The sequence below is a fragment of the Symphalangus syndactylus genome, chromosome 1 (genome assembly GCF_028878055.3).
Source record: "Symphalangus syndactylus isolate Jambi chromosome 1, NHGRI_mSymSyn1-v2.1_pri, whole genome shotgun sequence".
In the NCBI taxonomy this organism is placed as follows: domain Eukaryota; kingdom Metazoa; phylum Chordata; class Mammalia; order Primates; family Hylobatidae; genus Symphalangus; species Symphalangus syndactylus.
The window spans coordinates 63,294,899-63,321,421 of record NC_072423.2 but is presented as its reverse complement, the minus strand read 5'-3'; the positions used below and the strand labels follow the sequence as shown (position 1 = coordinate 63,321,421).

Here is a 26,523-nt window from a genome sequence, read left to right as displayed (position 1 = left end):
GCACAGGACCCCGGTGCTTGTGTTCTCCAAAGTCATCTCCCTCAGGGGCAACAGGGCCAAAGCAACACACACTCATGGCACTTCAGACACACAGGAGAGGCGGTGGACTGCAGAGCCACCATGCTGTCAGTGTGACGGCTGTCTTTCCCCACACACACCAACCTAAGACCATAGCCACTGCTAAGAATAATACAGTTGAATCACTGGAAAAATTGCTGACAAAACAGGTGTGGGCAAGGCAAGTGTGAAGGGATAGGGCAAAAAGGAAAAGGAATTAAAAATCAAAGACTCTGGATTTATATTGTTTCAAAGTATCAAAGGTCTCATTCTACTGTAACCATGTATTTCAATGGAAAATCATAGCGTATATGCAAGAAAAGGACACCAGTCAACAATCCACACACAAATGAAAAGCCTTACCACAAAATCAGCAAATTAATGCACACTTATATGTCTTTAATTAAAATAAATAGATTGTTTCAGCAAAAGATGATTCCCTAGGCCAGGTGCAGTAGCTCACACCTATAATCCCAGCACTTTGGGAGGCCAAAATGGAAGGATAATTTGAGGCTGGGAGTTTCAGACCAGCCTGGGCAACACAGCAAGCCTGTCTCAATTTAAAAATTCAACTGAGTGTGGTGGGTTGAGACTGTAGTCTCAGCTACTTGGGAGGCTAAGGTGGGAGAATCGTTTGAGCCCAGGAGGTCAAGGCTGCAGTGAACCATGATCATGCCATTGCACTCCAGCCTGGGCAGCAGGAGTAAGACCTTGTCTCTTTAAAAATATATAAAAATAGGCCAAGCGTGGTGACTCACGCCTGTAATCCCAGCACTTTGGGAGGCCGAGATGGGCAGATCACAAGGTCAGGAGTTCAAGACCAGCCTGGCCAATATGGTGAAACCCTGTCTCTTACTAAAAATACAAAAATTAGCTGAATATGGTGGTGGGCGCCTGTAGTCCCAGCTACTCAGGAGGCTGAGGCAGGAGAATCACTTGGATCTGGGAGGTGGAGGTTGCAGTGAGCCGAGGTCGTGCCACTGCACTCCAGCCTGGGCGACAGAGTGAGACTCCCTCTGAAAAAAATAAAAAATAAAAACAAAAATAAAAATAAAAATAAGATTCCCTGATTTGTGTGACTTTCCATTAACCCACTAATTATCTGACTGACAGAGTCAGAAAAGGGAGCTCCTGGATATATTATTAATGTCTCCTCCACCCCTCAAATACACTGTGTCACATGGGTGGGAACTGTATGTGTTTTGTTCATATAAAATAAATGAAAACACTACATTGATGACAGTTTTAAAGGAGACTAAAGGACCATGCTATACCATAAGGGAAACTGACCTAATCAGTGAGAATAGGGAAACCTTCCCCATATACGTGATGTTTGAGATGAAATTGAAAGTTAAACTGGCTATAGGAGACAGGGTAAAACAGTGCAAGGGATGAGACATTCCAGACATAAACGTGGCATGTGCAAAGGCCCTGTGGCAAGAGGAAATTGGAGGAAGGCAAGTGTAGCTTGAGTAGATGGAGGAATAAACCCAGGGTAGGGAGGCCGTAATATGGTCTAACTTGCATTTTGACAAGGTTGCTCTGGCTATAGTATGGAGAACACGTTGGAACAGGGTTGGGGTGGTGCATTAAGACAGGAAAAAGTTGAAAACGCTTGACTGGAGAAAATCATGAATTCAGTCTTGAAAATTATGAACTTGAGATGCTTTTGGGACACCCAAGCAGAGATATCAAGTAGGCAACCGGATCAAGGATCCTTTCCTGTCCTCTAGTGAGCAAGAATGCACTGTTAAGTATGTCTTACATTTGGTTTTACTGTATTTCCTTATCCTTCAGTTTTGAGAATAAAATATACAAGGTGGGTGGATCACGAGGTCAGGAGATCGAGACCATCCTGCCTAACATGGTGAAACCCCATCTCTACTAAAAATACAAAAATTAGCTGGGCATAGTGGCTCATGTCTGTAGTCCCAGCTGCTTGGGAGGCTCAGGCAGGAGAATCTCTTGAATCTGGAAGGCAGAGATTGCAGTGAGCTGAGACTGCGCCACTGCACTCCAGCCTGGCGACAGAGCAAGACTCCGTCTCAGAAAAAAAATAAATAAATACACATAACATTTTCTTCAACGTAATGTCTCCTTTTAGTTTATTATTACAGCAATAAGAGCCTTCTGTGGCTTGGAAAGACTTTGTCACAAACCTATTCTTCATTGCTATGGTCTGAATCTGCGTCCCCTCAAAAGTCATATGTTGAAGTCCTAACCTTCAAAGTGATGGTACTAGGAGGTGGTGTCTTGTGGGAAGTGATTATGCCATAAGGGCAGAGCCTTCATGAATGGGATTAGTGTCCTTATAAAACAGCCCCAGGCAAGGCGCGGTGGCTCACACCTGTAATCCCAGCACTTTGGGAGGCCGAGGCAGGAGGATCATGAGGTCAGGAGATCGAGACCATCCTGGCCAACATGGTGAAACCCCGTCTCTACTAAAAATACAAAAATTAGCTGGGCATGGTGGCCCATGCCTGTAGTCCCAGCTACTCGGGAGTCTGAGGCAGGAGAATCACTTGAACTTGGGAGGCTTGCAGTGGGCCGAGTAGAGGTTTCAGTGAGCCGAGATCACACCATTGCACTCCAGCCTGGCGACAGAGCGGGACTCCATCTCAAAAACAAACAAACAAAAAGGCCAGGCACAGTGGCTCACACTGGTAATCCCAGCACTCCTAGCACTTTGGGAGGCTGAGGCAGGCGTATTACAAGGTCAAGAGATCGAGACCATCCTAGCCAACATGGTGAAACCCCATCTCTACTAAAAATACAAAAATTAGCTGGGCCTGGTGGCCCATGCCTGTAGTCCCAGCTACTCAGGAGGCTGAGGCAGGAGAACTGATTGAACCCAGGAGGCGGAGGTTGCAGTTAGCTGAGATTGCACCACTGCCCTCCAGCCTGGGCAACAGAGCGAGACTCCATCTCAAAACAAAAACAAAAACAAAAAAAAAATCCAGGCCCAAGGGAGCTTGTTCACTTCTTGTACCAAGTGAGGACACAGATGGAAGGCACCTCCTATGAACCAGAAAAGTGGGCCCTCACCAGTCATCAAATCTGCTGGTGCCCTGATCTTGGACTTCACAGCCTCTAGGAGCTGTGATAAATAAATTTCTGTTGTTTATTTATTTATTTATTTATTTGAGATGGAGTCTCGCTCTGTCACCCTGGCTGGAGTGCAATGGCACAATCTTGGCTCACTGCAACCTCCGCCTCCTGGGTTCAAGTGATTCTCTTGCCTCAACCTACCGAGTAGCTGGGGTTACAGGTGCCCACTACCACGCCTGGCTAATTTTTGTATTTTTTAGTAGGGATGGGGTTTCACCATATTGGTCAGGCTGATCTCAAACTCCAGACTTCAAGTTATCCACCTGCCTTGGCCTCCCAAAGTGCTGGGATTACAGGCATGAGCCACCACACCCGGCCAATTTCTGTTGTTTATAAGCCAGCTGGTCTATGCTATTTTGTTACAGAAGCCCAAATGAACTAAAACACTCGTTAACTCATTCATATCGATTAAGCACCCATTATATTCCAATATTCTAGTCAATGAAGACACAGCTCTTAATATGACAGACCAAGTCCAGTGGGAGAGTTAGGCAATAAGTAGATGGTAGTAGTCATGGGAGGAGAGAGATGGGTGAGGGGGAAGGAGAGAGAAAGCCTGTTGCAATGGCCGACAGCTCCACGTACATAATTTGAAGAACTGTTGACACTTATTCCTGCTGCTCAGGAATAAGGATTTGGATCTCTGGCTTTACAGGTTCCACAACTGTTACTGTGCTGTCACAATCCAGTGGGGTCAGACCTTTCAATAGTTAGTCACCTGGTATGTGTAAAATCCATGACAACTGAGATTTCCATACTTTTCCAGGTAGCATAGAGACAAGGTAAAGACATGAGCTACAAGTGTGGTGCTTCTTTGTGCTTTTGTCATCTCCTGAAATATTTTTTAAAGTCATTTCTTCAGGAAGAAATGAAGCTACAACTTTAAAATCGTAGTTAGTTCTGCTGTACCTAAGGATTATTTTGTAGGGAGATATAGCAACAAGTGATACAACTCATACCCAATTCTGGGCACTAGAGAGTATAATCTTATAACATTTACATGGTTATCCAAATCTTTTGAAATTATCATTAGTTTTCTTGCTCCCAAGGAACTGCCAGCAATTTGCAGATTAACTTTAGCCAATAGCTCTACAAGACAGAGAAACTTCACACATTTCCCTGGGCTGGGCTATGTTCTCAGTTCTAGTATAAGCCAGGTCATGTAGGGGTGGGGGGGAAGGATGTACAAGTCCAGGGCAAAGGCTTTCATACAGTGGAAAGAATGTGACCTTTGTGGTGTTAAAGCAGATAAGTAGGAGGCCATTAGCCTGATGCTGTCTCTGCACTAGGAGCTCTTAAGTAAGCAGACCACACCTAAACTGGGATGCATTTCTTGCAACTGACTGAAAAAGAAAAACCAAAACTGAGCCTCAATCACAGTCAACCAACCAACTGGTTAAAAATCAGGGACCTCCCACTGAACTATACCCAAAGAAAGCCAATGCCTAGCTATAGCCAATTACGTAATATCTTTATTTCCACATTCAGCTACTTCACCTATAAAAGCTCACAGCCAGGCTGCTACAGTAGAGTTCTCTAAGCCTCCTCTGGTTCTGAGTGCTGCTTGAGTCATGAATTGTTGTTTGATCAAATAATCTCTGTTAAATTTATTTTGTCTAAAGTTTTTCTTTTCTTTATTTATTTAGAGATAGGCTCTCGCTCTGTTGCTCAGGCTGGAGTGCTGTGTGCCATCACGGCTCACTGCAGCCTCAACCTCCCAGGCTCAAGTAATTCTCCCACCTCAGGCCTCCTAAGTAGCTGGGACTACAGGTGCACACCACCATGCCATGCTAATTACCTTATTTTATTTTTGTAGAGACAGTGTCTCCCTATGTTTTTCTCAGGCTGGTCTTGAACTCCTGGCCTCAAACAACTCTCCCACCTCAGCCTCCCAAAGTGCTGAGATTACAGGCATGAGCCACTGTGGCCAGCCTAAAGTTTTTCTTTTAATGTGGTCAGGCAAAACTGGATCTATATCCATAGTTTGCAATGAAAACTCACTTTTTTCTTTATCAAATGGGGATAATAATGCTCAGAAGGATTCTGAGAAGATAAGAGAATGAATATACAGTATTTGGGGGCAGTGCATGTCACATTAAAAACAACAACCACCTCAATAAATGTTGCCCTTCTGGCTTTTCTATACATCACTACAAGGACAGAAACCATCAAGCAAGACTGATAGATCTGCCTACATAAAATGCCACAGCTAAAAACACCATAAAGAAAATCAACAGAAAATTAACAAACCAGGAAAAAACACTGGCAACATATGAAACAGGCTGGATTTTGGTATCCTTAATGTATGATAAATCAATGAGAAAAAAAAAATCAGCTCTCCAAAAAAAAAAGTCAGTGGACAAAAACAGGTAATTCTGTCTGTCTGTCTGTCTCTTTCTCTCTCTCTCTCACACACACAAGAAATATAAATGGCCAATAAACATATGAAAAATTATCCAACTTCTCTAATAATAAAAGAACTTTAAATTAAATAATTTTGAATTAAAGATATATCATGCTTTGCCCAAGAAACTAGCAAGCTTTTAAAGTTATATCCAATAGAGAGGATAGTGAAACCAACACCTTCACACTGCTGTGAGATATAGACTGGTATCTTTCCATAGGGTATGTATGTACTACTTGGCTGCATTTATCAAAAGCCTTAGTATGCATACTTTTTGAGCCAGAAAATTCACTTCCATGACTTTATCCTTGGATATGAGTAAAGTTACCTACAATAAAGTTTTCATTTATAGGTGGAAATAAAACAGCATTCTGACCTCTTTGCTGGTCAGCAAATATGCCAAGCACCTCAGGGCTGGCTACTGTTTCCTCTGCCAGGAACCCTCTCCCCACAAATCACCTGCATGGCCTGTTCTCTCACAGACTCAGATCTCTGCCTAAAAGTTATTTTATCTGTGAGTCCTTCTTACCCACTCTATATAAAATAACCCCCTATCCACTGGCCTGAGACACACACACACACACACACACACACACACACACACACACCCCTAACCTCTTACTTGGCTATATCCTCTGCATGTACCACAATTGGACACATTATGCACTTACATTTTCATGTGTTTATTGTCCGTCTACCTCAACTAGAATGTCAGCTCCACAAGGGCAACAATCTTTATTTTGCTCCCTGCACATCTCCAGCACCAAGAACAATGCCTGGCATATAGCAGACACTCAAATATTTACAGAATGACTCTCCAGGTATTACTTTGGTATCTTAAAACTTTCTTTTTGTCTTCTCTCTCTAGACTGTTACAAGAGGAAAACAACATCAACAAAATCCAACCATGACCACAACTGACATTTCTTCTTTTTCTCCAGTCCTTTAGAGACTTTGCTCTGAACAGAATTGCTGGTGTTGACAGCTACTTGGTTTTCAAGAGCAGGGATAAGAACAAAAAAGGCCTATATCCCACACCTGTCTCTCTGAAATGGCCCTAATGCGGAATCTAACAATTTCAAATTCAATAAACATTTATTAACAATCATGTTGTAACCTAGAACTGTGACAACAACAAACTAACTGCATTAAAAAACACACATATTTTCCTTCAATAGACATGAACTTAAACTTAGAATCTTGGAATAGAGGTAGTTATTGTGCTTTCTGTATCTTATCTCTCTCTTTTTTTTTTATTAAAAAGTAGTACCTGCCTGGCGCAGTGGCTCAGCTTTAATCCCAACACTTTGGAAGGCCAAGGCTGGTGGATCACCTGAGGTCAGGAGTTCCAGACCAGCCTGGCCAACATAGGGAAACCCTGTCTCTACTAAAAATACAAAAATTAGCCGGGCATGGTGGTGGGCACCTGTAATTGCTGCTACTCGGGAGGCTGAGGCAGGAGAACCGATTGAACCCAGGAGGCGGATGTTGCAGTTAGCTGAGATTGTGCCACTGCATTCCAGCCTGGGCAACAAGAATGAAACTCCATCTCAAAAAGGAAAAAAAAAAGAAAAAAAGTAGTATCTATCTATACTAGAAATTTTTGAAAATACAGATAATCAAGAAAAAGATTATAATTACAATGTCACTATCCACAGAAAACCACTGTTAATACCTTACTATATCTCCTTCCAATCAGTGTCTATACGCACACATATGAACACTCAATAAAAATAGGATGCTATTGTACATATTATTTACAACCTGCTTCACTTCACATCTTTCCATGTCAAAAAAGTCATCCCCAATTTATCAATAATTGAATACCAGCCCTACTGCTGGACATTTAAATTAATCCTACATTTTTACTATTCTAATACTGTATGGTTACCCTTAAATATACAGCTGGCCCTCTGTATCTGTGGGCTCCACATCCATTGATTCAATCAATCACAGATCAAAAATATTAGGAAAAAGGCCAGGCAAGGCGGTTTACGCCCTGTAATGCCAGCACTTTGGGAGGCCAAGGCAGAGGATCACCTGAGGTCAAGAGTTCAAGATCAGCCTGGCCAACATATAGTAAAACCCCGTCTCGACTAAAAAATGCAAAAATTAGCTGGGCATGGTGGCACATGCTTGTAGTCCCGGCTACTTGGGAAGCTGAGGCAGGAGAATGGATTGAACCCAGGAGGTGGAGGCTGCAGTGAGCCGAGATGCTGAGATCTCACCATTGTACTCCAGCCTGGGTGACAGAGCAGGACTCCGTCTCTTGAAAAAAAAAAAAAAAAAAAAAAGGATGGTTGCATCTGTGTTGAACATGGATAGATCTTTCTCTTGCCATTATTCTCTAAACAATACAGCATAACAACTACTGACGTAGCATTTACGTTGTAACCTAGAGATGATTTAACATATATGGGACGACATGTGTAGGTTATGTGCAAATACTGTGCTGTTTTATATCAGGAACTTTAGCACCTGGAAATGTTGTTATGAGAGGGATCCTAGAAGCAGTCCGCCACAAATACCAAGGGTCAACTGTATTCTTGTCTCATATTCATGGTGTTTTTGTGATATGCAGGATAAATTCCCTGAAGTGGAAATGCTATTAAAAGATAATGTGCATTAGGCCGGGCACGGTGGCTCACGCCTATAATCCCAGCACTTTGGGAGGCCGAGGCGGGTGGATCACGAGGTCAGGAGATCGAGACCATCCTGGCTAACACAGTGAAACCCTATCTCTATTAAAAATACAAAAAATTAGCCGGGCGCGGTGGCGGGCGCCTATAGTCCCAGCTACTCTGGGAGGCTGAGGCAGGAGAATGGCATGAACCCGGGAGACGGAGCTTGCAGTGAGCCAAGATCGCGCCACTGCACTCCAGCCTGGGTAAAAGAGTGAGACTCTGTCTCGAAAAAAAAAAAAAAAAAAAAAGGATAGGTGCATTAAAGTTTGTAACTGGGGTTGGGGGCTGGGCGTAGTAGCTCACGCCTGTAATCCCAGCACTTTGGGAGGCTGAGACGGGCAGATCACCTGAGGTCAGGAGTTCAAGACAAGCCTGGCTAACATGGTGAAACCCCTAAAAATATAAAAAGTAGCCAGGCATCATGGTGGGCGTCTGTAGTCCCAGCTACTTGGGAGACTGAGGCACGATAATTGCTCGAACCTGAGAGGCAGAGGCTGCAGTGGGCCAAGAACACACCACTGCACTCCAGCCTGGGCGACACAAGTGAGACTCCATCTCAAAAACAAAAAGAAAAAAGTTCATAACTGGGTACCAAATCACCTTCCAGAGAGGTTGTAATGACCTGCCCTCCTTTACAGATCTAATGCTGTCTGATTCTAGGATAGCCAGAGGCCTGAACATTAGGAACAAACTAGGCACATGCAACTAATGCAACAATTCCCCACCTCTAATTCTTCAGCTGGTGCCATCTGGACCTCCTGTGCTGGTTTATTCTTTCATTGTCCTGCTGGCCCACAAAGGAGGCAAGATGGAATTAAATCCTGAGACAGTCCTGGTGGGATCTCAGGTCCCTGTGGTGTGCGGGCCTCTAGGGAGCTACTGAGCTACAGAAGAAAGAAAGAAGGAAAGAAGGAAAGAAGGAAGGAAGGAAGGAAGGAAGGAAGGAAGGAAGGAAGGAAGGAAGGAAGGAAGGAGGGAAGGAGGGAAGGAAGGAGGGAAGGAGGGAAGGAAGGAAGGAGAGAAAGAGAAGGAAGGAAAGAAAGAGATGGGAAGGGAGGGGAGGGGAGGGGAGGGGAGGGAGGGGAAGGGAAGGGAAGGGAAGGGAGAGAGAAGGGAAGGGAGAGAGAAGGGAAGGAGAGAGAAGGGAAGGGAGAGAGAAGGGAAGGGAGACAGAAGGGAAGAGAGAGAGAAAGAAGAAAGAAAGACAGAAAAAGAAAGAAGGAGAGAAAGAAAAAAGAAAGAAAGGAAGGAAGGAAGGAAAGAAAGAAAGAAGAAAAGAAAAGAAAAGAAAAGAAAAGAAAAGAAAAGAAAAGAAAAGAAAAGAAAAGAAAGGAAAAGAAAAGAGTGTGTGCTGTAGGGTCTCCCAGCAACTCCTAGCCACAAAGATTGCAGACTTTACCATGTTGAAGGACTATTTGCCAAGGCGTCTAATTTGAAAACTGTGGTAATAGATGATCTTTCTTAACTATTCATAAGCACAAATACTGCATCTTGTTTGAATCATGGGCCTGTTTTTTGTTTGCATACACACTCTATCATCCCTAAGAACCCTGATGAACAAAGCATTTTACAAGAAGCTAACAAAAGTCTGTTGGCACGGTTTACAAAACTGTTGTTATTGAGATGAAGGCTAATTAAATTAAATTATTTGTTTTTCAAATAGAGCATGCATTATTGAGAGAACATCTGCTCCCTGAAAACAATTTGCAGTTTAGCTCTTCGTGGGTGCTGAAAAGGCTCCTGAAGCTGAATTTTTGAAAATTCTATGTTACCCTGACACCTAGTGGACCAAAAAATAGTTTCCAAACATGAAAATAAGACAGCAAGAGGCCAGGCATGGTGGCTTACACCTGTAATCCTAACATTTTGAGAGGCCGAGGCGGGAGGATCACTTGAGGTCAGGAGTTCGAGGTCAGCCTAGCCAACATGGTGAAATCCTGTCTCTACTAAAAATACGAAATTAGCCAGGCGTGGTGGCACGCACCTGTAATCCCAGCTACTTGGGAGGCTGAGGCAGGAGGATCCCTTGAACCCAGGAGGTGGAGGTTGCAGAGCCAAGATCATGCCACTGCACTCCAGCCTGGGCAACAGAGCAAGACTCTGTCTCAAAAAACAAACAAAAAGAAACCAAGGTTCATGTTGACTACTGGAATTGCCTAAAATACTAATACCTTACAAATGTAGTCAGTATTTTCTTAAAAGTTGGAAAGGACTTTTGCATATTACATCACTAATTATAGAAGACCCCTAGACTTCTTTTTCTTTTTCTTTTTTTTTTTGGTCCACTACTGGTGACTATGCTCGTCAGTCTTATTGCCCCCTTTCTCCCTTCTTCTCACTTTCCTTAGACTTTCCTCTTTCATTCTTCACTCTTCCTCCTGACTCAGAGAGGATCACATTCCCTTGACAAAGTCCAGCCCTAATATTTCTTGAACCCAAGAGCCCTGTGATGACAGTTTCTCACAGAGCATAATTTAGAGATGGAGTCAAAGACCTATGGCCCATAGACCAAACCCCACCTGCTGCCTGTTTCTGAAAATAGCATTTTATTGGCACACTGTCACACCCAACCGTTTATGTATTGCCTATTGCTATTTTTATGCTCTAACAGCAGAGCTGAGAAGCTGCAACAGAGATAGAAGAGCCCACAAGGCTAACATATTTACTCCTGGCACATCTGTTGGCCCAATTTAGAATAAGGCAGTCTGAGTCCCAACCTCTGGACCTTACCAGCTGTGGTGCTCAAGGCTTCACACACTAGACAGTGCCCTGGGCTATACACAAAGGACCATGTGACCACTGGGTTCCGTAAAGTTCCTTTTTTTTTTTTAAAGAGATGGGGGTCTCACTATGTTGCCCAGGTTGGTCTCAAACTTCTGGGCTCAAGCAATCTTCCTACCTCAGACTCCCAGAGTGTTGGAATTAGAAGCGTGAGCCACCGTGACCAGCCTCAAGCTCCATTTCTCAAGGCACTTTCATCACTGGTTCTTCCCAGCTCTCTGATCATGCAGAATCATCACTTCTTCCCACTTCATGTTTCATTTTTTCTGGTCCAAGATTCTCAACATGTAATCTAGTTTATGCTGAAATGGAAATCTTGTCATCTTCAGACAAGATTTCTGACAATCCCTAAAGCCTAATAAGAGCTTCAAAGAAACCAGTCTACAGCTCCCAACACCACAGTGTTTGAAAGGCCACTGCTCTCCTTCCCCACCAGGTGGTCAGGCTTTGACCCTGCCGCAGTGCTTGGGGCTGTTACCCTGTACCCTCCACTGTCAGGGCAGTCACCTCCTCCAGCACCACCTTATCTACCTCACCCCTTCCTGGGGGGACCGAGGCTAGACGTGTCGCTGAGTGAGCCTCAGGAGATGGACTGCAGGAAAAGCACAGAACAGAGGCAATGTTAGTATTAAGAAATAGAGTTGGCCAGGCATGGTGGCTCACACCTGTAATCCCAGCACTTCGGGAGGCTGAGGCGGGTAGATCACCTGAGGTCAGGAGTTCGAGACCAGCCTGGCCAACATGGTGAAACCCCGTCTCTACTAAAAATACACACACACACACACAAAAATTAGCCAGGCATGGTGACGTGTGCCAGTAGCCCCAGCTACTTGGGAGACTGAGGCAGGAGAATTGCTTGAACCTGGGAGGCGGAGCTTGCAGTGAGCCAAGATCATCCCAATGCACTTCAGCCTGGGCGACAGAGGGAGGCTCCGCCTCAAAAAAAAAAAAAAGAGGGCTGGGCATGGTGGCTCACACCTGTAATCCCAGCACTTTGGGAGGCTGAGGCCAGTGGATCATGAGGTCAGGAGTTCAAGACCAGCCTGGCCAAGATGGTGAAACCCCGTCTCTACTGAAAATACAAAAATTAGCCAGGCATGGTGGCAGGAGCCTGTAATCCCAGCTACCTGAGAGGCTGAGGCAGGAGAATCGCTTGAACAGGGCGGCAGAGGTTGCAGTGAGCTGAGATCAAGCCACTGCACTCCAGCCTGGGCAACAGAGTGAGACTCTGTCTCAAAAAGAAAGAAAAGAAAAAAAAGAAAAAGAAAAAGGAAAGGAGGAAGGAAGGAAGGAAGGAAGGGGAAAGAGAGAAAAAGAGAGAGAATTGGGGCAGGTCGCGGTGGCTCATTCCTGTAATCCCAGCACTTTGGGAGGCCGAGGCGGGTGGATCACCTGAGGTCAGGAGTTCAAGACCAGTCTGACCAACATGGCGAAATCCCGTCTCTTCTAAAAGTACAAAAATAAGCCAGGTGTGATGGTGCCCACCTGTAATCCCAGCTTCCCGGGGGGCTGAGGCAAGAGAGTCACTTGAACCCAGGAGGCAGAGGTTCCAATGAGCCAAGATCATGCCACTGCACTCCAGCTTGGGTGACAGAGCGAGACTCCATCTCAAAAAAAAAAAAAAAATTAAGTACAGCCAGACACAATGGCACACACCTGTAGTCCCAGCTACTTCAGAAACAGAAGGGAGGATCACCTGAGCCCAGGAGTTTGAGGCCATCATGTACAACATAGCAAGATCCCGTCTCTAAAATAAATAAATAAATAAATAAAATGTATGGCCAGGCATGGTGGCTCATGCCTGTAATCCCAGCACTTTGAGAGGCCATCAGGAGGACTGCTTGAGGCCAGGAGTTTGAGACCTACCTGGGCAACATAGTGAGATGCCGTCTCTACAAAAATTTTAAAAATTAGCCAGCATGATGGCTCACACCTATAGTTTCAGCTACTCAGGAGGCTGAGGCAGGAGGATCTCTTAAGCCTAGGAGTTGCAGGCTACAGTAAGTCATGATTGCACCACTGTACTCAAGCCTGGGCAACAGAGCAAGACTCTGTCTCTAAATAAATAAATAAATAAAATTTTTAAAATAAATACAATCTGAACCCTAAACGATTGGTTAACTGTTCATTTCTTTATAAACAGTGCTAAGTTAATTTGGAGGTTTTATGAAAGATACTTGTTACAGTTCTCCAGCACAGACTCTTGATGAAAAATTAAGGGATGTGGGCTTCTGTTTCATCTCAGAAATTTCTGGTCACAGAGGTGTTGTAGCATAAAATTTTTAACTTAGAATTTTTCATCTTTGAAAGCTTGAGAGTTCAAACTTTGCTCTCTTACTTACAACAGACGAAAAGTGGCAAGTAGGTTAAAAATTACTTTCAAAGTGTTTTTATTTAAACCTGTAGCCTGGCAATACAGGAATTATAGGACTGCATCTGAAGTCTCCAATGAAATTACACCTGAGCCTGCCTTCTGCAATGGTTCCAGAATTCAAAAAAGAATGTCATGGTCTCACGGTGCTAACAGATGTCCAGTCAGATAAAACGGGTCACAATGTTCTTTTAGAACCACTTTTTGCAAATACAGGAAGCCTTTAGCAAAGGATTTCAGCATCTGCTGGAAAAATTGCTTCAATGTTCTGCAATGGCTTGGCAACAGCAGTAACTGCCATGTATTGACAAGCTTACGGCTGTACAACAGCGCTGTCTCAAGACAGAAGGTTCCAAGAGCATCATCCAAGACTAGGTGGCAACAATCAGTCACCAGGCAAACACCTAGGCAAGAGAATGACCCCATAAGGTTGTTATGTAGAGCCAATACTGGCAGGCACAGCAGATATGGCCTCTTTGCAATATAAGAAATGTGTTGGCCGGGCACGGTGGCTCATGCCTGTAATCCCAGCACTTTGGGAGGCCGAGGCAGGTGGATCACCTGGGGTCAGGAGTTCGAGATCAGCCTGACCAACATGGCGAAACCATATCTCTACTAAAAATACAACAAAAAAAAATTAACTGAGCATGGTGGTAGGTGCCTGTAATCTCAGCTACTCAGGAGGCTAAGGCAGGAGAATTGCTTGAACCCGGGAGGCAGACGTTGAAGTGAGCCGAGATCGTGCCATTGCCCACCAGCTTGTGTGATAAGAGGAAAACAGGTTCTGAGGCTCATTTGACATTTGAGAGGGAATGGGGGCCTCTTTGAGCTCCAGGTTAGAAGGGCAACCTAAATGAGTTCTTCATGGCCTATGCTGCCCAGTCTTAACTTAGGACCCACTCTCCAGCCCCACCATTACAATCCCCACCCCATGGTAACCTCTGGGACTCCAAACTGTCTTCCTGGTATTTCCATTTTTAGAAGAGCCAAACTTCTGTCATCTCTGCATTCATAGTTACTCAGTAAAGCTGGGCTTCACTTCCCTAATGACATAATCAGAAAACCAAGCCCAGGAGGAAACAGCAGCCACAGCAAATACAAACCCAGCCCAGCACACACGAAAGAACGTGGGTGCTGGATCCTTCTGCTAAACATCTGGTAACGCTCCTTTGCCAAGGGCCGTGGCAACTGGAAATCCTGAGCTGTACCAGCAGTTACAAGATCCACCAAAAACCCAGATATGGGGATCTTGGACAAAAAGTTTAATGGAGCTGTGGGTGGCTGTGAATACACCTACAGGAGAGAGTGGTGAAAAGAATTCTGTGGAGTTTAGCTAGGAGCTGAAAAGAAGATGTGATCACAGATATTCCGAGATACGCAGAACCTAGCAGCACACTGTCAAGTCCAAGGGACAAGTGTCTAGTGGGTCTCAAACTTCTACAGTCAAAGGACAACTTCTTCCAGGGAAGCAATCTTGAGAATCTTTGGCCAGTTCTACTAGTCATTACCTGCCCTTCAAAACATCAATTAGAAGGCTGGGCATAGTGACCCATGCCTGTAACCCTAGCACTTTGGGAGGCTGAGAGGGGACGATTGCTTGAGGTCAGGAGTTAGAGACCAGCCTGGGCAATATTGCAAACCCCCATCTCTACAGAAAATTAAACAATTAGCTGGGCATTGTAGTACACACCTGTAGTCCCAGTCACTTGGGAAACTGAGGTGGGAAGATAGCTTGAGCCCAGAAGTTCAAGGCTGCAGTGAGCTAAGATTGAGCCACTGCACTCCAGCCTGGGTGACAGAGCAAGACCTTGCCTCAAAAAAAAAAAAAAAATTAATAAAAGTATGGAGAATTCTATCAACAGATAAATGCATAAACAAAATGTGATGAATACATATAGACATTGTTCAGCCTTCATAAGGAATGAAATTCTGATTCATGCTACAACATGCGTGAAACTTGAAAACATTAATGCTAAGTAAAATAAGTCAGACACCAAAGAACAAATATTGTACAACTCAATTTATACAAGGTACCCAGAATGGGCAAATTCATAGACAAAGAAAGTAGAACAGGGGTTACTAGGAGCAAGTGGGAGGGGAGAATGGGAAGATATCATCTAATGGGTACAGAGTTTATGTTTGGAATGATGAAAAAGTTCTGGGCAAAAATAGTTATGATGATTATACAATATTGTGACTATAATCAATGCCAATGAATTGTACACTTAAAATGGTTAAAATGGTAAATCTTACGTTATACCTATTTTATTAATAACACAATAAACAAAAAATTTTTTCATGTGAAAAATGGCATTGCTTTTAAGAAAATATGAGTAAGGTAATTTTTTAAAGACTACTATTAATAAGTAAATAATTTACATCAGATATTATGTGATAATTAGAATCAGCAAGGAAGACTCATTTTGATCTGCACCAGTGGTCCCTAGGCCATAATGTGATAGCCAATTCCCTCATTCTGGCCCAAGCTCCTGCTTCTCCAAAGGAATACGTTTACCCATGGGTCCTTCAGTATTTAAATACTGCAACTATCTCAGGCCTTGTGAATTCTGTATTCATATTTGTTTAAATGAAGCCCAATTCTTACTGAACTATCCACAAAAACAGTGGAGTATTTAGTAAGACTTGTGCTTAATGTAACATATAAAATCCCAAAAGTATCTTTATTTCATCCAGTTAAGGATACTATATCATGAAAATGCAAAACTGTGACTTAATGAACTTCTCCTCTGGATTAGCTAAGCATATTGTGTGGAATATTCTTTCTGAATATGGATTATGATATAACATGGGTCAGGTACATTAATGTACACCTGTGTTCCCAGGATCTCTCCTTCATAAAACTTCTTAATACTAGTTTTTTGCTCTCCAGTTTTAAATTTTCAGGAGAAGCCAAAATTATTATTTTTTTGTTTTTTTTTTTTGAGACAGTGTCTCACTCTGTCACCCAGGCTGGAGTGCAGTGGCGTGATCTCAGCTCACTGCAACCTCTGCCTCCCTGGCTCAAGCAATTCTCCTGCCTCAGCCTCCCAAGTAGCCATGCTGGGCTCATTTTTGTATTTTTAGTAGAGATGGGGTTTCACCATGTCGGCCAGGCTGGTCACCTCAAGTGATCTTCCTGCCTTGGCCTCCCTAAGTGCTGGGATTACAGGCATGAGCCACCACACCCAGTAGAGGAGCCAAAATTATTAATATTATGCTGAACATGCTCTCAAATCTCCAGAGTGCCAAAGGAATGACTTAACAATTAAGCAGTTGGCCAGGCGTGGTGGCTCACGCCTGTAATCCCAGCACTTTGGGAGGCTGAGGTGGGTGGATCACGAGGTCAGGAGATTGAGACCATCCTGGCTAACATGGTAAAACCCCGTCTCTACTAAAAAATACAAAAAATTAGCTGGGTGTGGTGGCGGGCACCTGTAGTCCCAGCTACTTAGAAGGCTGAGGCAGGAGAATGGTGTGAACCCGGGAGGCGGAGCTTGCAGTGAGCCGAGATCACGCCACTGCACTCCAGCCTGGGCAACACAGCGAGACTCCGTCTCAAAAAGAAAAACAAAAAAACAACAAAAAAAACAATTAAGCAGTTAATCTGATTGACAGAGAAACTGGGCAGAGTCATCACAAGGTGAATGACTTGGCCTGCTCTTTCAGCCGGGATGTTTATTCATATTAACCTTAGCTTAGTTTTCTTTTCACTTTCTGCATCATTTCAGGATAAGAAGGATGTTCTTAAAGAATCAGGAGGATATCTAGGTGAGGCAGGAGTAGATAACCAATTCAGATTACAGTTTTGGCTAGATAATGTCATGGTCTTTAAAATTTCTTTTTTTCTTTCTTTTTTTTTTTTTTTTTTTTTCTGAGACGGAGTTTTGCTCTTACAACTCAGGCCGGAGTGCAGTGGAGCAATCTCAGCTCACTGCAGCCTCTGCCTCCTGGATTCAAGCGATTCTCCTGCCTCAGCCTTTCAAGTAGCTGGGATTACAGGCACGTGCCACCATGCCCTGCTAATTGTGTATTTTTAGTAGAGACAGGGTTTCACCATATTGGTCAGGCTGGTCTGGAACTCCTGACCTCAAGTGATCCACATGTCTCGGCCTCTCAAAGTGCTGGGATAACAGGCGTGAGCACTGTGTCTGGCCTAAATTTCTTTTAAACATATTTAAAAGGCTGTTTTAATAGAATCATAACAACTAATGTAATGTGTGATCTGGATTGGACCTCATACTAGAATTTTGGAGTGGAGGGCTATAAAGGATACCATTGAGATAACTGGCAAAATATGGTCTTTAAATGAGATAATAGTATTGTATCAATGTTAATATCTCCAGATTTTGATAATTTTATTGCAGTCTGCTAAAGAATGTCCTTGCTCTTCGGAAATACTCCCTAAATAATTCAGAAGTAAAGAAAAGAGACATTTCCTGTCAAATCTACAACTTACTTTCAAAACGTTCAGGAAAAAAAGTTTATATATTTATATACGTATGTATGCATATACATATACATATATATACATGCACAGTACATCAAGACAAAATGATAAGCATGGTAAAATAAGGGAATCGCCGGGCACGGTGGCTCACGCCTGTAATCCCAGCACTTTGGGAGGCCGCGTGGATCACCTGAGGTCGGGAGTTCAAGACCAGCCTGACCAACATGGAGAAACCCTGTCTCTACTAAAAATACAAAATTAGCCAGGCGTGGTGGCGCATGCCTGTAATCCCAGCTACACGTGAGGCTGAGGCAGGATAATTGCTTCAACCTGGGAGGCAGAGGTTGCGGTGAGCTGAGATTACGCCATTGCACTCCAGCCTGGGCAACAAGAGTGAAACTCCATCTCAAAATAATAATAATGATAATAATAATAATAATAATAACGAAAGCTGAGTAATGGGTAGGGGAGCTCATTGTATTATTCTCACTTTTCTATAGGTAGGAATTTTTTTTGAGGTCTCTGCTGTGGCTAAGGCTGGAGTGCTGTGGTGCAATCACGGCAAACTGCAGCCTTGACCTCCCAGACTCAGGTGATCCTCCCACCTCAGTCTCCCAAGTAGCAGGGAACACAGGCATGTACCACACCTGGCTAATATTTTTCATATTATTTTTGTAGAGGTGGGGTCTCCCTATGTTGTCCAGGCTGGTCTCAAACTCTTGGGTTCAAGTGATCTTCCCGCCTTGGTTTCCCAAAGTGCTTGGATTACAGGCATGAGCCACCATGCCCAGCCAGAAATAATTTAAAATAAGAAATTTACTAAAAAAAATTTTTAAGCTAATATAATTTCATTCATCATATCCTATGATCTAAAACAAAGCAAAATTAATTTGACATTATAAAATATACATCTCAATTAACTTTTTTCCCCACACTACATCAATGTATCAGTTAATACTACATTAGTGGCATTATTACCCAGGAAAATACTATTTGAATTTTATCTGAAAATAAAATCACTAAACCTCACAGTTAGAAGGGAACTAAGAGATCAAACAAATCAAACAAACCTCTGTTTTGGCCGGGCATGGTGGCTCATGCCTGTAATCCTAGCATTTTGGGAGGTCAAGGCAGGTGGATCACTTGAGGTCAGGAGTTCGAGACCAGCCTGGCCAACATGGTGAAACCCTGTCTCTACTAAAAATACAAAAATTAGCTGGGCATGGTGGTGTGCGCCTGTAATCCCAGCTACTCGGGAGGCTGAGGCATGAGAATTGCTTGAACCTGGGAAGCGGAGGTTGCAATGAGCCAAGATCATGACACTGCACCCCAGCCTGGGGTGACACAGTGAGACTCTGTCTCAAAAATAAATAAATAAATAAATAAATAAACCTCTGTGTTTCCAGTGTAACACCATATGAAATTACATAATATCAAAAGCAAACAGAGTGTGAATCATGCATGAGTCCAGCACAGAGAGGTTATACCTTGAACTGCTGTTGATCTCTACCCAGCCCAGTTTCCAGGACACATGAAGCAAAAGTCCACCAATAAGCGTCTGCCATCTGGAAAGGACAAGGGGCAATGTGAATTTCATAGAGTGCAAGAGTCTCCAACACCATCCAGCCCCAGCAGATCTGCTGACTGACACAAAGAGACAAGTTCAACTCTATTTACTACTCTTTTCTCCCACTCTCTCCCAATTATCCCATTTCTCAGAACTTTCCTTCTTAATCTCTACTATTTCCTTGAGTCCAGCTGTCCAGCAAGTACTGACATTGACATTCTTCTCCTCTTTTTTCTTTTTTTTTTTTGAGATGGAGTTTCACTCTGTTGCCCAGGCTGGAGTGCAATGGCACAATCTCGGCTCACTGCAGCCTCCGCCTCCCAGGTTCAAGCAATTCTCCTGCCTCTGCCTCCTGAGTAGCTGGGATTACAGGCGCGTGCCATCATGCTGGCTAATTTTTTGTATTTTTAGTAGAGATGGGGTTTTACCCTGTTAGCCAGGGTGGTCTCGATCTCCTGACCTCATGATCCTCCTGCCTTGGCATCCCAAAGTGCTGGCATTACAGGCGTGAGCCACCATGCCTGGCCCCTTCTCCTCTTATTCTAGACTTTTCCTGAACAGCCTCACTCATAGCTACTGCTTCTCCCACTGCCTCTACATTGATGACTCCCAAATCCCCGTTCTCACTTGGATACTGCCACAATATCTCCCACAAGCTCTCAATGATTATTATTATTATTATTATTCATAGATTTGGGGGTATATGTGCAGGTTTGTTACATGGATATAGTGAGTAATGGTGAGGTTTGGGCTTCCAGTGTCCATCAACTGAATAGTATACATTGTGCCCAATAGATACCGTTTCAACCCTCAGCCCCCTCCCATCCTTCCTGCCAAGCTCCCAGTGATAACAAGCCTAAATCATTACCCTGAACCTCTCCCTCAAATCATCCTCCCTATCCCCAATCAGCCAAATCAGAAACCTAGGTGGCATTCTACTTCACCTCTTCGGCCTTCACCTCCCTCATCTAAGCACAATATCCTATTGATTTTATTTATCCCCATAACAGCATTCAAATCTGAAGTCTTCCCCACAAACCCTCCTGCCTCTGTCTCAATTCAGGCTCTCATCATCTCATGCCTGGCTCACAGCATTAGGCCCTTAACTGGTCCCCCTCTCTCCAAGGTTGCCCCCCATCCATTCTTTACTTTGCAGTCAAAGGGTTTGTCCTAAAATGCGAATTTAATTGTGCTACTCGCTTGTTTTAAAAACAGATGATTCTTCCTGGTGCCACAGGCAGCAACCCTCAGCCTCTTTTCTGCCAACAACACACTCGGGGTCATGAAGCTCACCCGAGACACACGGCCCCCAGCATGCACAGTGCAGGGGCAGCACAGGTCACAAACACCCCTCCCCCTCCCAATGCAGAAAGCACATCAGAATGCCAAATGAGTGAGAGGGACAGCTGCTTGCTCTAATTGCTTTTTTATTTTACTTGAGTCATTCATAAATGTCAAAATCCTGTTTTTCATGATAAATGACTTGAGACACCTCACCTCGGAAGTGACTATGACCACAACACACCCATGTGTTGCGACACTACAGTTGAGAACTCTGGCCTAAAGGACAAAGTCACTTGGGTGTGACACATAAAGTCCTTTGGGACTTGCACCCACCCCTCTCCAGGGTCAGCTCCTGTCTATCTGCTGTATGCAGCCACATTCCAGCCACAGCAGATGGCCCACAGCCTTGGGAACATGCCAGGCCATGTCATACTTCTAGGAGTCTGGGCATGCCATCCTCTTGCCCCATAATGTTCTTCCCATCTCTTTGTCTGTAGTGAACACCTGCTCAGCCTATAACACCCAGTTTGCCCATATCCTGTGTGAAGTTTCACTGACCCAGCCAAGCAGAACACACGAAATGTGGGTCCTGCCTTCAAACGGTTTGGCCTACCACAGTGATTCTCAACCAGGCGATCTTCCCCTCCAGGGGGCATTTGGCAGTGTCTAGGGAAATGTTTGGTTGTTACAACTGGGGAGAGGAGCGGAAGGTATGCCACCAGAATCTAGCCAGTAGAAGCCAGGGATGCTGCTAAACATCCTACAATGTGCAGGGCAGTCCCCACTGCAAAGAATTATCCAACTCAAAATGTCAGTGGCTGGAATGTCATTCCAAGGTTGAGAAACAGCGGTCTAGTGAAAGTAAGGTAATTAATCAATAATTACAAGAAACTGTGTGAAGCCCTAAAAGGAAGTGTACCAGGTACTACAAGCCACTCTACTGAGGGCAACTAACCTAGTCTAGTGAGTGGGTAAGACTTCCTAGAGAAAATAAATTTGAGCAAAAACCCAAAGTGTGTTCAAAGCAGAAGACCCAGAAGGGACAAAGGCCCAGAAGTGAGAGCAACAATGGCTTGGTTCAAAACTTCTTGGAGAAGTTCATTTGGTCTGGACCCCAGCACTGGAGCACTGGAGAGGGGGCAGCAAGAGCTGACCCTGGAGAGAAGGGGCTGCTCCTGAAGGACCACATCAATCATAAGGAGCTGGGACTTCAAACTGGGGACTCACTGAAGGGTTCCAGGCATGGGAGTGACACGTCGCATTTACATTTGGGGAAGCTCCCTCTCTTTACAAGGGAGGGAATGTTACTGACAGAAGCAAGACTAGGGGCAAAGAAGTAAGTTAGGAGTTTTTATAGTAATTGGAGAGATGACAGTGGCCCAGAAAGGGGCAAGATGGATGAAGAAATTGGACAGATGCTGAAGATGTCTAGGAGGCCCTGGTGGTTAACTGCGTGTTGAAGATGAAGGAGACAAAGGAAACAAGAATCACTCCCAGGTTCTGAGTTGTACAGTTAAATGGAGGGTAACCATTCACTGCAGGTGAATTTAAGGGACAGATGGAATTTAAAAAGCAAGCTCCATGAGGGCAGGGATCTGTTTTCTTCACTGATGTACCCCAGGTGTCTGCAGAATACATTACTCTGCCCTACCAGACACCAAGCATTGTTCTAGGCACTTGGAATACTCCAGTGGCAAAATGGGTAAGTCAAAATTCCTGCCTTTGTAGATCTTACATTCTATGGGGGAGGTGCATTCAGTCTGTCTCATCCAAGGACAGGGAGAAGAATGGCAATCCAAGCGTAGAGATCACCATTTCCTATGAACATTCGCTAAGTCCCTCTACCTTTAGAGATGTGGAAAGACAACCAGAACCAAAAAAACACTTGCTACTCTGTAAGAGAGAAACCAGTATCCCAGCTTTATTAACTAAAATACCCATAATCACAGAAGATACTTTAAAACTTTTGCTATGAGGCTGGGCACAGTGGCTCACGCCTGTAATCCTGGGAGGATCGCTTGAGGCCAGGAGTTCAAAGCTGCAGAGAGCTATGGAGTACATGCCACTGTACTCCAGCCTGGGTGACAGAGAGGGAGCCTGCCTCTACAAAAACAAACAAACATGTTTGCTATGAAATATTAGGGAGGAGCTTGACAAAGTATTTTAAAGTTCACCTGAAATAACATAGTGGTGATAATATAATAAACATTTTTTTAAAAGGAGAACAAGGGATGGCTGCTCTACTACATATTTAAATGGTTTAATAATTAAAACAATTCAGCACTAGTCCCTTAACATCAAAATTGACAAATACCCAAAAAGAGACCCTAGAAAAATGACTTTATTATTTTTTATCTTTTATTTTTGGGACAGTCTCGCACTGTTGCCCAGATTGCAGTGCAGTGGCACGATCTCAGTTCATTGCAAGCTCCGCTTCCTGGGTTCAAGCAATTTGCATGTTTCAGCCCCCCAAGTAGCAGGGACTACAGGTGCTCACCATCACACCTGGCTAATTTTTGTATTTTTAGTAAAGACAGGGTTTTGCCATGTTGGCTAAGCTGGTTTCAAACTCCCGGCCTCAAGAGATCCTGAGGTTACAGGTGTGAGCCACACTGCCCAGCCAAAAAAATGACTTTATACAGATGCTCTTCAACTTACAATGGGGTTATATCCCAACAAATTGATAATACATTGAAAATGTCATAACTGAGAAAGCATTGAATACACATAACCTGCCGAACACCAGAGCTTGGCCTCGCCTACCATAAACGTGTTCAGAACATTTATATTAGTGTGGCTGGCTGAGAGCTGCAGCTCACCACTTGCTGCTACTGTCCAGCATCAGGAGAGAGTATTGTATGGCATATCGCTAGCCTGGGAAAGAGCAAAACTCAAAAGCTGAAGTATGGTTTGTACTGAAACCATATTGCTTTCACACCATTGTACAGTCAAACAATTGTAAGTCCAACCGTTGTTAAGTTGGGACAGTCTGTATATGATATTAACAATCATATACAGATTATTATACCTTTGGACATAAGGCCAAAGGAAGGATTATACAATAAATGAGGCTAGTATAAATTAGTTAACTACTGGGGAAGGGACAATTTCCTTACATTGCACCATATACTAAATTAAACTGATAACAATTAAAGCTTGAATAAAGCTTTAAGGAACTACAGATGAATATCTAAATGATGATTATGCCTTTGGGCATAAGGCAAAAGGAAGGATTGTAGAATAAATGAGGCCAGTATAAATTAGTTAACTACTGGGGAAGGGACAATTTCCTCACATTGCACCATACACTAAATTAAACTGACAATGATTAAAACTTGAATAAAGCTTTAATGAAATATAGGTGAATATCTAAATGGTTTTATGATGGAGAAGAAAAAAACATAAAAGCAATGGAAGCAATCATGAAAGAAACAATCAATATATTTGACCATATAAAATATTTAAATAATCAAAATAATTATAAACAAGTTAAAAGGCAAAGAACAAATTACAAAAATTATTTCTAAAAACATGATGGACAACAGGTTGAGCTCCTTAAAATAGAAAGAATTTATTAAATTCATGTACACCAATAACAGACAAACAGAGAGCCAAATCAGGAGTGAACTCCCATTCACAATTGCTTCAAAGAGAATAAAATACCTAGGAATCCAACTTGCAAGGGATGTGAAGGACCTCTTCAAGGAGAACTACAAACCACTGTTCAACAAAATAAAAGAGGACACAAACAAATGGAGGAATATTCCACACTCATGGATAGGAAGAATCAATATCGTGAAAATGGCCATACTGCCCAAGGCAATTTATAGATTCAATGCCATCCCCATCAAGCTACCAATGACTTTCTTCACATAATTGGAAAAAACTACTTTAAAGTTCATATGGAACCAAAAAAGAGGCCACATTGCCAAGACAATCCTAAGCAAAAAGAACAAAGCTGGAGGCATCATGCTATCTGACTTCAAACTATACTACAAGGCTACAGTAACCAAAACAGCATGGTACTGGTACCAAAACAGAGATATGGACCAATGGAGCAGAACAGAGCCCCCAGAAATAATACCACATATCTACAACCATCTGATCTTTGACAAACCTGACAAAAACAAGAAATGGGGAAAGGATTCCCTATTTAATAAATGGTGCTGGGAAAACTGGCTAGCCATATGTAGAAAGCTGAAACTGGATCCCTTCCTTACACCTTATACAAAAATTAATTCAAGATGGATTAAAGACTTAAATGTTAGACCTAAAACCATAAAAACCCTAGAAAAAAACCTAGGCAATACCATTCAGGACATAGGCATGGGCAAGGACTTCATGAGTAAAACACCACAAGCAATGGCAACAAAAGCCAAAATTGACAAATGGGATCTAATTAAACTAAAGAGCTTCTGCACGGCAAAAGAAACTACCATCAGAGTGAACAGACAACCTACAGAATGGGAGAAAATTTTTACATTCTACCCATCTGACAAAGGGCTAATTTCCAGAATCTACAAAGAACTTAAACAAATTTACAAGAAAAAATCAAACCACCCCATCAAAAAGTAGGCAAAGGATATGAACAGACATTTCTCAAAAGAAGACATTTATGTAGCCAACAGACACATGAAAAAATGCTCATCATCACTGGCCATCAGAGAAATGCAAATCAAAACCACAATGAGATACCATCTCACACCAGTCAGAATGGCAATCATTAAAAAGTCAGGAAACAACAGGTGCTGGAGAGGATGTGGAGAAATAGGAACATTTTTACACTGTTGGTGGGACTGTAAACCAGTTCAACCATTGTGGAAGACAGTGTGGCGATTCCTCAAGGATCTAGAACTAGAAATACCATTTGACCCAGCCATCCCATTACTGGGTATATACCCAAAGGATTACAAATCATACTGCTATAAAGACACATGCACACGTATGTTTATTGCGGCACTATTCACAACAGCAAAGACTTGGAACCAACCGAAATGTCCCTCAATGATAGACTGGATTAAGAAAATGTGGCACATATACACCATGGAATACTACGCAGCCATAAAAAAGGATGAGTTCATGTCCTTTGTAGGGACATGGATGAAGCTGGAAACCATCATTCTGAGCAAACTATCGCAAGGACAGAAAACCAAACACTGCATGTTCTCACTCATAGGTGGGATTTGAACAATGAGAACACTTGGGCACAGGGTGGGGAACATCACACACCGGGGCCTGCCATGGAGTGGGGTGCTGGGGGAGGGATAGCATTAGGAGATACACCTAATGTAAATAACAAGTTAATGGGCACAGCACACCAACATGGCACATGTATACATATGTAGCAAACCTGCACGTTGTGCACATGTACCCTAGAACTTAAAGTATAATAAAAAATAATAAAAAGAATGTATTAAATTAATAAGAAAAACACTAAAACCTCAATGAAAATAAATGGATAAAAGGCACAACTAGGCAATTCACTAAAAAAGAGATCCAAGTGGATAATATGCATAAGAATATTGTCCAGCTTGATGAATAACCTAAAAAAATTATACGACAAAACAATATACCTTTTGCTCATGAAATCAGCAAAGAGAATCATAGTTTGAGTGCAATATTATAGAAATGTTCATATAGAGGCTGGGTGGGAATGTCAATTGGTAAAACATTTTTGGGAAAGAATATGTTAATATTCAAGGAGAATACTAAAGAAGTTCATGCACTTTAACCCAAATTTATTAATTTTTATGTTTTTTAGACAGGATCTCACTGTCACCCAAGCTGGAGTACAGCGGCATGATCACAGCCCACTGCAGC

At 43.1% G+C, this 26,523-nt stretch overlaps 1 protein-coding gene across 14 annotated transcripts in view; it reads right to left on the bottom strand.

Moving 5' to 3' along the window:
- TMEM241 (transmembrane protein 241) overlaps positions 1-26,523 on the bottom strand; it is a 147,766-nt gene that overhangs the window by 111,576 nt on the left and 9,667 nt on the right. For 11 of the 14 annotated variants that reach the window (XR_008649994.2, XR_010115480.1, XR_010115395.1 and 8 more), the window contains exon 3: positions 19,340-19,417. The exons of the other annotated variants lie outside the window; for them this stretch is intronic. Coding sequence is in view for 7 of the 11 variants with exons in the window: in XM_055236287.2 (XP_055092262.2) it covers positions 19,340-19,417 (78 nt within the window). In the remaining 4 variants the exon portion in view is untranslated. The remainder of the gene's footprint in view (positions 1-19,339; positions 19,418-26,523) is intronic. 14 annotated transcript variants of the gene reach the window in all.